General features: G+C 37.3%; 2 protein-coding genes across 4 annotated transcripts in view; both read left to right on the top strand.

Annotated features, from left to right (window-relative positions):
- Positions 1-12254, top strand: part of PLGRKT (plasminogen receptor with a C-terminal lysine) — a 31132-nt gene extending 18878 nt beyond the window's left edge. For 2 of the 3 annotated variants that reach the window (XM_026083568.1, XM_026083570.1), the window contains 4 exons: positions 3978-4091; positions 5139-5248; positions 7066-7189; positions 9762-9849. In XM_026083568.1, coding sequence (XP_025939353.1) covers positions 3978-4091; positions 5139-5248; positions 7066-7189; positions 9762-9782 — 369 coding nt within the window. In that variant the 3' untranslated portion in view covers positions 9783-9849. Of the gene's footprint in view, positions 1-3977; positions 4109-5138; positions 5249-7065; positions 7190-9761 lie in introns of all 3 variants that reach the window. The other variant, XM_026083569.1, reaches the window with a different exon arrangement.
- A 450-nt stretch (positions 12255-12704) lies between these two features.
- The window catches only part of LOC112974534 (relaxin-3-like), a 6344-nt gene continuing 2800 nt past the window's right edge, over positions 12705-16248 (top strand). The window contains exons 1-2 of the mRNA XM_026083596.1: positions 12705-12757; positions 15653-15713. Of these exons, the coding sequence (XP_025939381.1) occupies positions 12705-12757; positions 15653-15713 (114 nt within the window). The remainder of the gene's footprint in view (positions 12758-15652; positions 15714-16248) is intronic.

Here is a 16248-nt window from a genome sequence, read left to right as displayed (position 1 = left end):
TGTCTTTCCCTCTGTAGATCTGCTATCAAATCCAGACTCGTTTAAGGTTAGTTAAAGTAATCTTAATGTAATGGTTTGGTCTTACGCTCTACCAATAATTATTTGGCAATGTGTAACTGGAGTATCAGGCTATCCTAGTCTTTGAAAACTGTGTGATCTCCAGATGTTTCATTCAGATCAGTGTGTTAGACGGGTAAGTACAAAGGTATTATGACTTAATCTCCTAAAGAATGATATACAAAGGAATTGCTTAACTCTTCTTGTAGGCTCATAAGTTCATAACTTAGATCATCCAAAATTCATTTAGATGCTTATACTTTTTTAGTGTTTAGCATTTCTGATTAAACCTGCCTAGATGATCAGATGTTGGGTCTGGACATATTAAAATATGCTCTGATGACACAGAGCAGGTAGGCGCCCTGCCTTATGTCTCGCTGTCCGTGGCTGCAAGTTGGGCATTCTCTATTGTACTAAATACATGTTCTCAGAGTCCGTGTCAGGAACACGATGGCAGCATTGGCCTGTTGTTATTCAGTAGCTCAATGGCTAGAATGTTCTCAGAAAAGAACTCAGCAGTTCTCCAAACAGTTTTTTCTGCAATTATTCCATTAAGTTAAGTTGCATGATGAAGCAGTATGTCTTGGGGCAAATTCAGCCATAACTGTTAAGTTTCTCCTTTCCTTTTCCTTAACCAAAGATTGGAATCCAGTGAAGTCATCTGGAACTTGCCCTGGAACTCGTTATCTGGGGGCTACTAAATCTCTCCATTAGGCGGACAGTCTCATTAAAGCCCTACTGCTGTAGCATGTCTTTTGTTTTGGCAAGATGAAGCTAAACCACGTGACACAACTGAGTTTGATGTGGAAGAAATGCAATAGAAGGTTTTCAGAATATAGAAGAACAAAAGAAAATGCATAAAAAGAAGTTCTGGCATTTGGGGGAAGTGTTCTTGGGTTTGGCATAAGACTGCACAAATTTTAAAGAGTGTGGAGCACACATAGTAATATTTGGTTATTTTTGTTAGCTTTTCTCCATGTAACTCTCCATGTATCACTAAATAAAAATTGATTTAAAAACGAACCTTAGCAGCAATCATAGCTAAAAATATCTAGGCACTTTCCTGATGCAAAATTGCAAGTGTAAGTACAATAATACATTTTCTGTAAATAATGCTTCATTGTAACATTGTGCAACTTAAGTAATAGCCCGAATTAAATTGTTAATTTAGCTAAATGTCACTAGATCTACTTTTTAGTGTCTTCTGTGAATTAAGCTTCCTCTGAGCAGCAGAAATTTTCTTTCTTGTTTTGCCACATTTCCTCACATGCATATAAAATGCTTGTCTCCAAGATTCATCAGTCTTTCCCACACACCTTGTTTTTTTAAGAAATGAATTTAAATACAATATTACGTTCCTTCTAGATAAGCAGTTGTATGCACACTGAAGAAGTTTGCTCAAAGTCAAGGAATTATGAGAGGTGTTTGTGTAGTTTTTTACTGTATTTTTGGATATGGGAATGCTGTAAAAAGTTGAGAGGGTTTTTTTAAAGTGGGAAAAAATATCATTCTGGTTAGAAGAGAATATGAAAAACAGTATCTTTATGGTGGTGGCTAATGTTTGCAAAACAAGTTGTTTTCATTTATACTAAGTTATTTCTATAAAATACTTGTAGATATATATAGAAGTAACCTTGAGCTTCTGAAGTGTGATATGATAGGCTCCTGTGGAGAGTTTTCATTTGACTTTAGTGTCTGTGTCATGGGTTTGGGGTTTTTTTTTCCTTTCAATACTTGGGATATACATACATACATACATACATACATATATATATTTCATATATTTTAGAAGCCATGTTAAAATCCTTTAGTTACTTTTGTAGATTTAGGTTTCTTTTTTTTCTTTTTTTTTTGTACTTCCTTATCTTCACTATTTGTGCATATCACTGTCTGCTTTTTTCTCTTTTTCCAGAAGATTTCCTTTTACCAAGACCTATATTTCATCATGCTATCCTGTCCCCCTTCTTCCCCATGTACTTCTTCAAATTGAAGTTCATTTAGGATACTACTGCGTATCTTGGAAGCGTATACTCCTTATCTGTCGTCAGGCAAACAAAAGGTCCCTTAATACTTTTCACACATATGTGCAAACTACACACATAATCAAATTGAAGGGGAAAATAGAAGTCATTAAATTGATATTACATGTAATTATCTTATCTTGTCACATCAACCCTGAGCAATTTACCAGGCTTGGGATACTGGGGACCACAATGGGGCTAATTAACAGGCAGCATGCATGCCTATTTTAGAATTTCCAAGTGTCTCGTAGGTGACAAAATGAAATCTAATTATTTTGATATTTTATTAAGTGGTTTTCAGCCACTACATAATTATTTCTTCTGAAAAAAAGTTATATGAAAATTATGGACGTCAGAAAACTAGACGCTGTTAGTGATATTTTTGTAAGAACAACAATTGCAATGTAAGTTTTGAGGAAAGAGAAACAGATGAAACAGTATTGTGAGACTACAGTGAATGTTGTTTTTCCTACTGTGTACAATTATATGTAATTAGATCTGTCCTTTTTTTATTATGTTGTCTAAAAAATTAATTCTACCTATCCAGGTACTGAATGAGCTTGTAAATAAGATAGCAAGATCAACATAGTCTGAAGAAATAATTAGTAACAATTTAACAGAAATTGTTCTGTTCAGGCTAAATCAATAGTAATGGAGATGAATAAATGGGTGGAAACCTTAAGTAATTACAAATCCTTTAAATTATTCTTGAATTAGAAAGCAGGGGAAAAGAGTAGATTTAATTATTTACTTCATAGATGCATGTCAGGAGAACTTTCTGAATTCTCTCTTTGTTCTTTCTTTTCTAGAATACACTTTTTTTTTTTTAATGCAACTGGTGTTCAGCTTCATGTACTTTCTTGGGCTTTTTATGAAACCCACTTAGCTAAGCTGAAGCTAAACATACCAAACCAAGTACTCTTGTTTTTCCCCAAACTGAATTACAAACATCAGTGGAAGAAGCAGACTTTGAACTGTGTTAACAATTATACTGTGATTTCAGACTGCTTAGTTTTGGCACAACATTATCCATCACTATAAGGAGGAAAGACCATTGTATTTTTTGGTATTTTGTATTGTAGAGAGGAACTTGTAATAAATAACAAATTTCCCATTATTTAATGAATATGAAATGTGTTCAGTTAGGCAGGATGTGTAATAAGAAATCTGATACTCTACTTTTTATTCTATTGCACCATAGCAAGTTCTACTTTGGCATGTAAATACATTGTCCAAATTATACTTTTTGAATTACTATTGTTAATGTTAGTTGCAGAAGAATTTTCCCATAGACAATTGAGATGTATTCCAGTATCTTTAAGATCTGCTACCTTGACAGACTATTTGTAGTGTTTTCCTGTATTTGTAAACTGTACTAATCTCCAAATGTTATTAGCTTTATGATGCATCATAAAGGAGAAAAGAAATCCTCAAAGGGCAAAGAAAAGTCAAGGATGACTCTAAAGATACCATCTAAATTATAATTAAGTAGAATAAATTGGAGAGTGTTCTTAACAGCTGGGTGGTGCCCTTGGGATCAGCGTGGAGATGCAAAGGTAAAGAGAACCTTAACCTATGGAGTGCTGTTGGGACTTGGAGTTCTCAAAACCTAACACTGGTATTTTGGTTTTCCTGACTATGAGAAGCAGCATAAGAAAGATTGCGTAGTGAAGCATTTGTCAATTACATAATGCTTTTTTGGTATAAACTGTTCTTCAATAATCCAGGTTGTTACTGAATAAGACCATTCTCAATCAAAGCTTATGAATGACTGATGTAAAAGAACAAAAAGGAAACCTTCTTGTTTAGTGTTCTGGGTTAATAGACCAGTGTGAAATTGATTCAGACTTTAAAATAAATGGATGAGTTAATTTTGTTTAATGTCTCTCCCTTCTCTAGCTGGAAAGGCAACTACTGATGCAGAATCAGATGAGAGAGAGACAAGCAGCCATGCAGATTGCTTGGACAAGGGAATTTCTGAAATACTTTGGGACTTTTTTTGGACTTGCTGCTGTAGGTTTAACAGCTGGGTATGAAGTTTATTTCCTAATAGAAAATTTAAATAGATAGATACATTACAAAGATATTTCTATAATTTTGGCTTGACCTCCTGCATTTTATCAGGTAGTTATTTTTATCCAGTAACTTCTCAGAGGTCGCTTAAATGACAAAATGACTCAGTTCATTTCTGTCTACTTCTGGATGTGTTCTGTGTATGTCTGTATTGTGTATTTATATAAAAGCAGAGATGCAAGCTGGCAATAATATGATTTAGCTGACATACCAAAAATTCAGCATAAAACAAAAGTTTTGTGCGGAATGGGAGGGATTGTTTAAAAGCCATACTACTTTCTTGTCTGTATTGTAATTTAATAAACTGTTCATTAACAACAAATCCTCCATCATAAGGGTTTTTTAATATGTCACTGAACAGGCAGATATATTCTGACATCTGTTCACATGCAATTTGAATCAAGAAACTCAAAAATTTGTGTTAGGAAAAACCTATGGCTAACAAAGTTGTATTGCATGAGGAAGAACTTGCCTTATAGGACTCTTGGTTGGTTTTGGTAATGTGGTTTGCTTGTGCTATAAAATGATTAGATGGAATATGAGAAATATTTTTATTTCTCTCTACAGAGTGGAGATTAAATGCAGCTTATACATTATGCATTCTCTGTGCACTGGGATGCATTTGGAATTAACTGTAATAACCTGATTCCTGCATGTTGCATGTGGCTGTATCTTGACTACAGTTTGACATGGACATATGCATGTGTGCATACATGCTATGCTAGTTAGACAAACCTATTTCTTGTTAAGTACGTTAAAAATGCACTTGAAGTATTTTCTTTCGTACCTTTGGCTGACAGTAGAGCAAGATTATCTGCCCAGAAGAGGATTTAGTGCTTCTGAAGAAATTAAGAGTTGCGTGACTTTGATTAAAGAATGCAGAAGGATATACAAGTCCTATAAAATCAAGGTCACCTTGGACTGACAGTACTAACATGCTGAATGCCCTAAATAATCTTATTTTTTCTTGTTCTTTTTTAAAAACAGAGCGATAAAAAAGAAGAACCCAGGAGTTCTACTGCCAGTAGTTCCCTTAAGCTTTATATTTGCCTATCAATACGATATGGGCTATGGGACAATGTTGCAAAGGATAAAAGGTATGTATATAGAAGTCTGTCTGGTTCACACATAGAACCAAGGTTAATATAGTAGACAGTCTCATACCGTTTTAGAATGGCTGGGAGAGAATGGGCGACAGCTTTTTTTTTTTTTTTTTTTTAATCTCACTCCTACATTTCTTTTCTTTCTTCTCTGTTACAGTCAGATATTTTCCCAGTTAAGAATACTCTACTCACTCTACTCTTACAGCGTTTCCCTCCAGTTCAGATTGTGTGCTGATTTCTCCTCTCTTGATTCTCTTAGAATTCACATTTTTTAAGATTATAAATACAGGTGAAATAAGCACAGCATATTTCAGATGCTGCTGTTTTGGCACGGGGTGAGGATGGTAAGAGCAGTTGAAGGGATACAGAGCAGGAATCATGCCACTTACGTGGCTGGACAGAGTCCTCAGCCGATCATCTTGCCACAGTGCCCTGCTAAGATGAAAAAAAGTGAGTCCCAGAAAGTGCGATCTTGCCTCATAGTTGCTAACAGTGGACCTCATTAAGTGATCAATGTTGAGGATTGTGGAAAATCTGACAGCTTCATCTGTATTCGTTCTGATTCCTAATGAAGGAGGCATGCTGAGAGAATGTTCACTTTAAGTCTCCTGATTGGAAAGACCATGGCTCGTCACCTTTATAAATCATTTTAGTTAAATAGGTTGACTTTGCAGTCTGTTACTGAACAGAACACAGAACATACTGAAACTAAATAAAAGTTTGTTTCGGCTCTTTGATTTAGGCTGAAGTTCTAAGAACTAGGTTTCCTAACTGTGTGCACTTTGTTGAGAATAATGTGAGACATTAACTGGACAAACTCCAAGACACTTCCTGTTGCAAATGGGTGCAAACATTTGGGCTGTCTGTTCACCAGTGTATATCTCTGAACATTTATGAACATTCCTAAACCCTACTAAGTACTTTTCCTTGAGTTTTTAACATGAAGAGGCAGCTAAGCACAGGGACAAAGACTGGGTGGCTCACAGAAATTAGTGTTAAAAAGAAGGTTAACGCATTCAAAGTGGAAGCAAAACTTGGAATTCAGGTTGTGTTAATTTTTTTTTTTTTATGAGGTAATTTTCATTCCAGAATTTTGAAAAAGTAGACATAAGATAGTTCAAACCCCATGGTAAGAGTATGGAATGCTATTTAATGGACATTAGAGAACAGTGTGGTCCTGTGTAGCTTGAAGATGGGTAATGTGTTATCTATATTTGGAAAGTGATAGGGGAAAGTAATCTTTGCAACTTCAGATCCAGTAGGACAACTCCAGTGGTATGCAAGGCTTACGACAAGGTTTTAGAGGAAAGAATAAGAAAAACTATGGAACCAAATTGACAGTAAGATAAAAAGGAAGAAGCATGCCAAACTAACRGTGTTTTTTTCCCTGGGAAAATCAGTTTCCTTTTCAAAAAGGAATGTAGTAGATCTACTCTGAACTCATGAAAACATTTAATGTAGTATCACGTGAATATTAAAGTGGCATGAAAGACATGGGGATTAGTAGAAGGGTAAGCATTAGGATAAAGAGGAGATGTCAGAGGGTTGTGCTTGAAGGGGAAGGTTAGCAGGGTTATTAGTGAAGTTTTTCAAGATTTGGCCTGGATCTGCTTTTGTTTTGTATTTGAAATTATGAGTAGATTATACAAACAAAATTTGTGGATGACAAATTTGATTGGTGTCATCAACAGATAAGGAATAATATGTAGTACAAGAAGAACTGATGACCTAAAGAGCTGGGATAATAAAATAGGTTGCAATTTGGTAAGAACAGCAAGAACCTAGAGACTAATAAGGATTTCTACCATCAGAGCTCACCAGCTGGAAATGACAGAAAAAGAGAAAAACCTGAGTATATTAGTTGATCACAGAATGAGTATCATCCAATACTGTGATGAAGTCACGAAAGAGACAAGTGAAGTCCGGGGACATCAGGTGAGGTTTTCTAGTACAGAAAGAAAAATACTGATCCAGAACAACAGTAGTTCCTTCCTTGGAGTTTTATAAATAATTTGGGCTAGTTCTGTGTAAGGAATCTAAAATAACTGAAGAATTACCACAGAATTCTGGGTTTGCTTTGTGAGAGGAAGCTAAGAGGTCAGTTTGTTTAGCCATCTAAAAAGACAACATGGATTTGGGTCTACAGATCCTACTTCCAAGACATGGTAAAGGGAAGTAAAGAAGTTAATTATATTAAGCTGTTAATATCAGTACTAGAATAAATGGGAATAAACTAGCTTGAATAAGTCTAGATTGGAAATCAGAAGAAGGTTTGTAATCATGTGGAAATGAGATTTGGGGTACATCTTTATTTTAAGATAAATTTTAATGAGTTGAAGAGAAGGATTTATGAGACAACTGACCTACAGCCCCAGTCCTTATTGTTATTACTCGGCTGATCTGTGTCCACTCCCAGGCTCTGTTCTCAACCACTCCTCTGCTTGCCTGGCTGTTCCATTTTGTAATGATGAAGCTATAGACCATTCTTGGATTGGTCTCTTCCCTCCCATATGCCTGTCTTCAGCCACTTCCTCTCTTCACGGTCCTTGCTCCAAGGTCTTCCTTGCATCTGAACCACCTTGCTCAATCATCTGTGTGCTCTCCTTCATTCTTTGGAATCAGTCCATAACCCTAGAAAGTTGCTCCATTTCTGCTTCAACAATTACTTTGTCTCTGATCTTGCTTACAGTTAACGTGTTCTTTTATCTTCAGTCTACTGTCCAGTATTTTCTTATGACTTTCTTGTTCTCCCACCTTGAAATAGGAGGGCTTTTTTGCCCTGTTGATAGCTTGGGCCAATTAAGGGGAATATTGAGAATGTAGGAGAAAATACGTGTTTTGAGTTCTGCTTATGCTGTTCAGAAGCCTTAAGCAGGCCAGAGCCGTGTATGAGAACTCAGCTTTCAGGGATGGCAGAGTTGCAGAACAGCCCCTAGGTGCACAGTCTGTTCTGAATGGCTGAGGCACTAAGAATAAACAAATTCTCCAGTGCTAATAACTTTTAGTCATGGACCTTCTGTCTGTGTTCTGGACCTTCCAGGTACATATTGCTGGCCCTTGTTGGACACATGAGGGAGGGGAGAGATTATATAGCCAGCTTCCAACTGCACAGAATTTCTCAGCTAAGCAGTGAAACTCTGGCTGCCTGTTCCAAGGTTTAGAGAGACCACTGTTACTACCCTGAGCCATCTGAGGCGAATGCTGACTGAAGAAACACACTCTAGTGCATATTCTGAGAATGTGTTGGACAGGCACAGAGATTTTGCTGCGCCTATAACATCTCTCTGTTACATAAGATCTCTTGCTGTCCCATAATCTGATGCACTATGTAACTGCATAACACTGTGGTGTTACCAGTCACTGGGAGTGGTAACCAGTGTCATCCTGTTGGATATTACTGATGTATACGTGGAGATCCCATACGCATACTACCGAAACTGCAGCTGAAGAGTGCAGCATTCAGATGTGCTTCAAAGAATGACCGCAGTCCTGGCTGCATGACAATATTCAGGCGGGTTTATTGCACGTAAACAGCGCTTCAAGCCACTTGCCCTAATGATCATCAAAACAGGGGTTCAGGCTTAGGTACCTGGGACAAGATTGTTGACATAGCAGCAAATGGCATCAGCCAAAAATCCCACATTCTTTGCCTAATCTTTATCCTGTCTTATGTCCACAATCAGACCACCACAACTTATGTAGTGCATTTAATCTGTATCTTTGTTTTTTGGATACTTTGTCCTAGTTGTTCTCATTCCAGCCTTATCTGGATCATTTTGCTCCATACAACTTTTTTCCTGCCATGCTGTTAAGACTGCATGTTTGGATCACTCTCTTAGCAAGCCTTTGTGTGAGCAGTGTACTTTGACTAACGCTTCAAGTTCTTTGCTGTCCGCTTTTTGCCTGTAGCCTAACATCTTTCAGCCTAGGGCTGAAACAAGAAGAAAAGTCATGCCAAACTATGTCATGTCTAGGATGGTAGTGTGTACAGGGAATCTACTTATTAAGGTTTATGTACTGTTTTATGTGCATTTTTGTGATCTACCCTTTTCCCAGACTCTCCTAATTGGTCACCCATTTTATGGGACTGGTATGAAGTGCATCCTGATGTGAAGGCCTTGCTGTAACCTCCAGCTGCTATTTCAAAGCATTTGTGTAATACACTTCTAAAAGAAATATAACTCAGTGTAGCTTTTAGGAAAAAGGGGCTAACAGAAATAGCAGCAACAACAACAGAATTGTTTTGGCTGAAGTATTGCTCGGGCTGAATTTGTTTGACAAGATATCTGTTTCAGACCAAACATTTTTGCATGCAGTTATACCACTGGTCCAAAGTCCCTTAAAGACAAACTTAATACTACATGGCATCAACCTCTTTGTAAAATACATAGCTGTGACCTGGTATTTAGTTATTCTGGACCTCAAACAAAAATAGTTAAAATTGAATTTCTTTAATTCTCTTTCATTTAGTTTCTCACTATATATATATATTTTTTTTTTTTTTAAGGTGAAGCAGAGAACATATTAGAGACACAGAGCACTTTGCTAGAACTGCCAAAAGGACCGCTTACTTATGAAGACCTGGAAAAAATGAGAAGAGCTCAGAGCAAGTTCTACATAGAAAAATAGAATATTGTAACAAAGCTTTATATCTGAAATGAATATAATTGTAATCATGTTTTTTRGACTTCAGTGAATCATTAAAGTTTTGAGGAAATTAAGTGCTTTTATAAAATCAAAGATAATTCATTTTTTAAAAAGCAGTACTTTCTAAAGCAATGATTTTCCTCTATATCTCTTGAAAATATCTTTGGTTGCTGTAGTATTTTTTTTCTTGCTTAGAATGAAACATTGAATTCCCACTGTCTAATTAGTCTTTCAATTGTAGCAAAAGTGTATGGTACTGAGATGCAAACTCACTGTAATCAATAAAAATAAGTTAATTGGTGGTTACAAATTTGTACAACTCTGGCCATAATTTTCAAATATATTAGAGCATCCACAGTTCAATTTGAAGTCAGGAATAGACAACTTCTTTGAAAAGACTTTTTTAGTTGCCGTTCTTTTGGCAGTAAACTGACTGCTTCAAATTCTGTAATAAACAGCTTTTATCAAGGAAGTTCAGAAATAAATACGTCACTTGCTAACTGTGTGTTTTATTCTTAGGAAAAAAACTGTATTAAAGTATAAGCAGAGATAATTTCTCAAAAAGAGAAAACAAATTATGTAGCCATTTCCTGAATCTTTTTATGCTTTTTTGACATTCTGAAACTCAGGATAATTTGTTTACACAAAATCAGAGTTTCACTACTAAGATGAATATTAACTTCGGCTAGCAGCAGGCAAAATCATTAATGTATGTTTTGTAATGGTTAGATCCAAGGGGCCTTACAAGTACTGGAAAACTGAGGGATTATTTGCATGCCTTTACTGTAATATGGTATATACAGAGAATATAATTATAGTATAGTTCAGTGTTCTGACACTATATTTGGCAAAAAAAGGGCATCTTTTTCTATTGGAAGTCTTGTTTAAAAACAGATTGTTGTGTGTTTTGGGTGGAAACACTTCACGTGTTAATCTGTGAAGCTGAAAAACAAATGCTCAAAAAGTACTAGTACTGAATCAAGCTTAAGTCTTCTGCTACTGCCCTTTTAAGCTGTAATTTTTGTATTAACAATTTGTTGAGTTAAAAACTTTAACTTCTAGCTGGAGATAATGCCCAAATTAGAAACTGATGTATTTTTGAAGACTACTTCACTGAAATGAGGGTATTGTTACAGTAAGACATGTGACTGTATCATAACAAACACTACTCAGAGGGTATCACAAAAAGATAAAAGCACAATTTTCATACCTTGTGTTAGATCAGTTCCTGAAAGTGCATTCACTTCTGCATTCAAGCACTTTTGCAGTTGGTTCTGTGTGGCTCTCTCATCTGCATGTTAAGGATATGCATAGAACTCTGATCTGTAACAGACTTCAAAAGTGATGCATTTTAATGTGCAGAGTGATAAAATAGGTTATAGTAGCTTGTTTGGTTATAAYAGCTTGGCCTAGACTTCTAGGATTTACTCAGAAAATGCAACCCAAGACCTCATCATGTTTGCTGCCTGTTCTGCAGCGTAATGGCTCACTACAAAAACACCTGTCCTGACTTGCTGCTATCTTCCGTTCTGTTCCTGGGATTTACGCGCTCCTACTTACTCCTTTTGTTTTGGATAGCTGATCCTCTGCTACCTTTCCGCCAAGTTTTGAAGTGGGCCTTGCTTTTTTGAAGATGTTCGAACAACATTTTATGCTGCCACCTCTATCATCTATTGATACTCTTCCTTCCAACAAAGAAAATTGATTATACCAGCATGTTTTTAGTATCTGTATGTCTTCACCTGTGCCTTTTAATCTACCTTGTAATACTGTGAAATAATTTTTTACAGGGAGAGCAGTTTTAATAGTTCATTCTACATTTTTAGTTACAGCCCTTAGAAAATTAGGAAATATCCATACTGTGAAGTACGAACTAGCATCTGTGTGTTTGTGATAGATGGCTTGCTATGGAGTTTGATCAAAGAGTGGTGCTAAAGGAACCAAGCAGGCTAAGCAAAATAATGACCCCGGTAGCAGTTTGTAGGATATAGCAAGGAAGCTATTTATTATTTCATCCTAGCTAAATTTGAATTTTTTCCCCAAAAGTTAAACTTAAGATCAATAGTGTTAAGCCATTGCAAGTTACCATACAAAAAAGTCAGGGAGGTAAGGCAACTTTAGCTGGACATTTTCCAAAGAGCATCAGTGAAAGTTAACACATTCATATCATAAGGGAAAAACAGCATGCTCTAAACAGGACAGTCTAATGCCAAATCCAGAAATGGATTTAAATGGGCTACACAGAACATGCCAAAGATTGTCAAGAAGTTAAGGGTTAGTCACGTTTACTGCTTTACTTTCTGTTCTTAGCTTTGTTTTTTCTGGATAAATAAACACTTACACTTTGAAGATACTCATTCTGTGTTACTGCATATTTGTTCTACTGCCAGCATCTTACGTGAAACCCTTGCATGTGCCAAACAGTCAGATCTGTCACGCAGATACCCAGTTACAGAGTAGCTGAACTATATAATCACCTTCAGAGAACAATGAAAGCAGGAAGGCTTACCTTTGGCAGGACCTACTTCAGGGAAATGGAAGGACGCTTACAGCACAAGTTGCCCATGATCGTGGTACCAGTTGCATTCACGGAAATAAAACATATAAAATGTCCTGCTGTCTTCGGTTATTGGTGTTCAACTGGCTTCAGCTGCAAGACTTTCTTTAATAGATCACAGCAACTGTCTTCATTTGTTTTCAATAATCATTGGGGAAGAGAAGGAGAATAATGGGGAACTTGTTCTGACCTGAGAGACTCTTACCTTAATTCTGTTGCTTTTTCTGGCCATAGTGTATGATAGCCATGTATCCTGAATCAATGTCATTGAGAGCAGCATTTTTCAGGGAAAGTGAGAGGTAAGTCATGATCAGGTTGTCAAAATTAAACTCTATATATTCTCGTTATAGATACATCTCACTTAGAATCCAAGAAGGTGCATGCTAGTTGAGAGCCACAACTGGCTGTCTGACATTTTAATTGTTAATCTGGTTCTGATAGTACATGAGTATTGTTGAGAAACAAAGTGATTTTTCTGAGCTCTAGTTTGGTCCCCTTCCTTCTTTAATGATTTAATTTTTCTGCCTCCCATATTTAGAGTAGTGAAAGTTTGTTCTGACAATCCTTGCACACATGTTTTGAGGTTATTTGATGACTAGACAGGTGGACTTTCTGCCCCTTTTAAAAGTGGGGGTGGAAAGCACTTACAAAGTGGACAGTTTTCCAGCCAGCCAGTTTCTTTATTATTATTTAATTGCTTAATCAGTCTTGGAATTTATTGGAAGTTCAGTTTTCTTTATTTTTGAACTATTAGCCTTATTAAAGGTGAACTGCTCCTTTCAGCAACCCACTATCACTTTCTGATAAAACCCTACATAGGTAGCTGGTAACTCTGATACTCAGTCATCAATCACATGCATGCAGTGTTATTTCACATTTCTTGCAAAATCCTGTCCACTACAAAGCAAACCACAAAACTATTTAAAATTTATGTGAGCAATTTTCAAAAACCACATAGTTCTTGCAGCAGTGAACTCCATGAATTTGAACTGAAGTCTCTGAATGAAGACTAATAAAACCTATACATTTGTGTCCTAAGTCCGATCTCCTGTATAGATTCTGTGATATTTAGCATGGGATTAAGCCTTTCATTCAGTCAAGGTATTATTAAAGGATATGGTTTTTTGTTAACCACCTGTTTTCATGAAACATTTTCCACCTGCTATAAAATGTGATTTCTATAGGTCAGGAAATTCAAAAGTTAGTAGAGGGGAGAGAAATGGTGTGATCGTATGTACCCTATTTTAGGAAACTAAAAATAAAAATACTTGCATTGGGACAATACATTATATGTACCTATCTTGCAAAATCCTACAGATCACAAATAGAATTTCATTTTTTTGCTGTGCTACTGTCTGTTAATAATACAAAAATTTTAGTAAGAAAATAGATAGTTCAGATTGGCTGAGCTACTACACAAATATTTAAATTATTTATATTCTTCTGCATCTGTTATCTTGAATACAAGCCAGATTTTCTGGCTTTGATGAACAGCTAAACCAACTTAATCTCTGACTTGATTTAAATTCTTGGCAAATTAATGAAAGATTGCTAGTAAAGCTTTTCTATATAAAATCCTGTATGATTTAAAGTTACATGACTTATTTAGTCAGTTTCTTTATAACCTATTATTCAAATCACAATAAATCTAGTCAAAAGTCTTTAAAAGAAAAGCAGCGTTAAAATGTGACCAGAAGCAAAATACTGAGTAATGCACCAAACTAGCAAAACAGCATTAAGTGTAGTAACATATGTCAATGTCAGACTATTGCCAGCTCAATCAGATATGATCCTTAATAAAACTCATTAACTCGCTGACTGCTGTTGTAGTCTTTAATCCTAGTAAGAGAGCTTTTGTAGCCCATGCTTATCAACAAGAAGAGCGATGAAGGATGTTGCAGTGTGAGCTGCCTTGAGGAACTATGAATGCCTTCGAAAGACGTTCCCTCAGGGGCTTCAAATAGCTCGTGCTATAGCCTCTACCAGCAAGCACGATGGAAGGCACAGAAAGTATTGCCTTTCTCCTTCAGTAGTCCTCACGAAGAAGCAAGTGAGGTCATGGGACTTGTCTCTCAAGCAGCTGTAATCAGAGGTTATGTGCTTCAGACAGTTGCAAAACTGAGGTTCTTGCTAAAGGAACAGCTGGCCACCATGCCTTCCTTTCCTTAGGCAGACTTGGATAGGTATCACAGTAACTGATTTTCCAGTTAAATTTGAAATGAAAACATGGGGAGGCTTTACTACTAGTTTGACCATGAAAGATTGATATCTAGCGACAAGTCTTGAATTTGCCTGTTGAAAAACTCTAAGAAATACATATCCTAGATTTTCCTGCTTTTAAAGACTGGATCCAGTATTGACTATGGACATCAAAGTGTGATATAGAATAAATGACATTACTTTACAAGCTTTACTTTAAAATCACCAAGGCAGTTGCTACCTAGCTCAGGAGATGCCTTCCTTATTGCTTTGAAAGTTTTGTTAGTGCTCTTGCACATGACCATAGCTCCCTAATCTCACTAACTGAAAACAGCTCCTTTGCCCAAAAGCCCACTTTATCCCTGAATAAACTCACTTGATGGGGTAGGCATTTTCAGAAAAGGTGTGATACACCAACGGGATCGAGCTGTTGCTCACTTAAAAAATGTAAGCTGTGATTACTGCTGCCCAACTTGGATGGAAGAGAAGGGCAATAACAACTTTAACCCAGAGAGAAACTGATCTAGTCTTTGTCCTTGAAGAGTTTCTGATTGACAGCGTCCACTTCTGAGGATTGCATACGAGTAACAGTGAGATGATAGTTTGTGTCTGCTGTTGAAGCACTATCACTGTCCAAAATATTTGAGATTGGACCAAAAAGAGAGCCAATATATAAGCAGCTCTAGCTTACTCACTGTTCTAGTTCCCAATGACCTCTTTCTAGATGCAGCTCAGTGTAAAAAACGTAAATCCTCCTTGAGAAGGTGTATGGAGTCTATGTCTTCCAGCACAGGTGAATCATTCACCTTTGTACACTAGGCTGTGGAAATAAGTTTTCTTTGTGCTTTTCTTCTGGATGGAGTTTTTAAGGTTTTTTTTTTCTATATACCAACAGTACTCAGAGAATGGAAAGCATAGCCCTCATGCAAAAAGCTCTATAGACAAGTGCTTTATTGCGTTTTTGCAGAGGTGAACTTTTTCCTGTTTTTTCGCAGTATGCATGTTTATAAAAGGGCACAGCAGCAATTCCTTGTTGAGTTAGTAAAAGGAAGCAGGGTTAGGTGTGCGTGGAGCACAGTCCGGCCGGGCAAGGCCGCCCTCGCCTGCAGGAGCCTGCGGGGGGCTGCTGGTGAGGCAGCTCTGCAGGTGCAGAGCTTGGGATCCCGAAGCAGCTCGTGCAGAAGCAGGGGCCTCTGAAGGTTATGGCTGCAATGTGAACTCCAGAGGAGTTCAGGCTTTTAAATCCCGCTGCAGGTGTCTGCACCTTCTGGGGAATTTCATTTCCTTCAGTTCACTTGCCTTTGCCTTTCTCCTCCAAACACAGTTTTCAGGGTTTGAGAGGAGTTCTGCCGTTTCTGGAAAGAAAAACCAGCGTGGAAGTTTTTCACGTTTTCAGGAAGTTAAAGAGCAATTCGACGGCCTCCAAACCTGGCCCCTGACACGGGACGGGGGCAGCTGAAGAGAGCAGCGGCTGCCCCGCGGAGGAGCGCGGCGGGGGGGCTGCTGGCTGCGCTGCTCCCGCAGGCGACGGGCAAACGCCCCCGGCGAGGCGGCGGGGCGCCCCTGCCAGCCGGGGGAAGGGGGAGGCCGG

The sequence above is a fragment of the Apteryx rowi genome, unplaced genomic scaffold (genome assembly GCF_003343035.1).
Source record: "Apteryx rowi isolate R43461 unplaced genomic scaffold, aptRow1 scaffold_61, whole genome shotgun sequence".
NCBI classification, from domain to species: Eukaryota; Metazoa; Chordata; class Aves; order Apterygiformes; family Apterygidae; genus Apteryx; species Apteryx rowi.
Note: the sequence above shows the minus strand (reverse complement) of the source record. Positions and strands in the feature narration are given on the sequence as shown.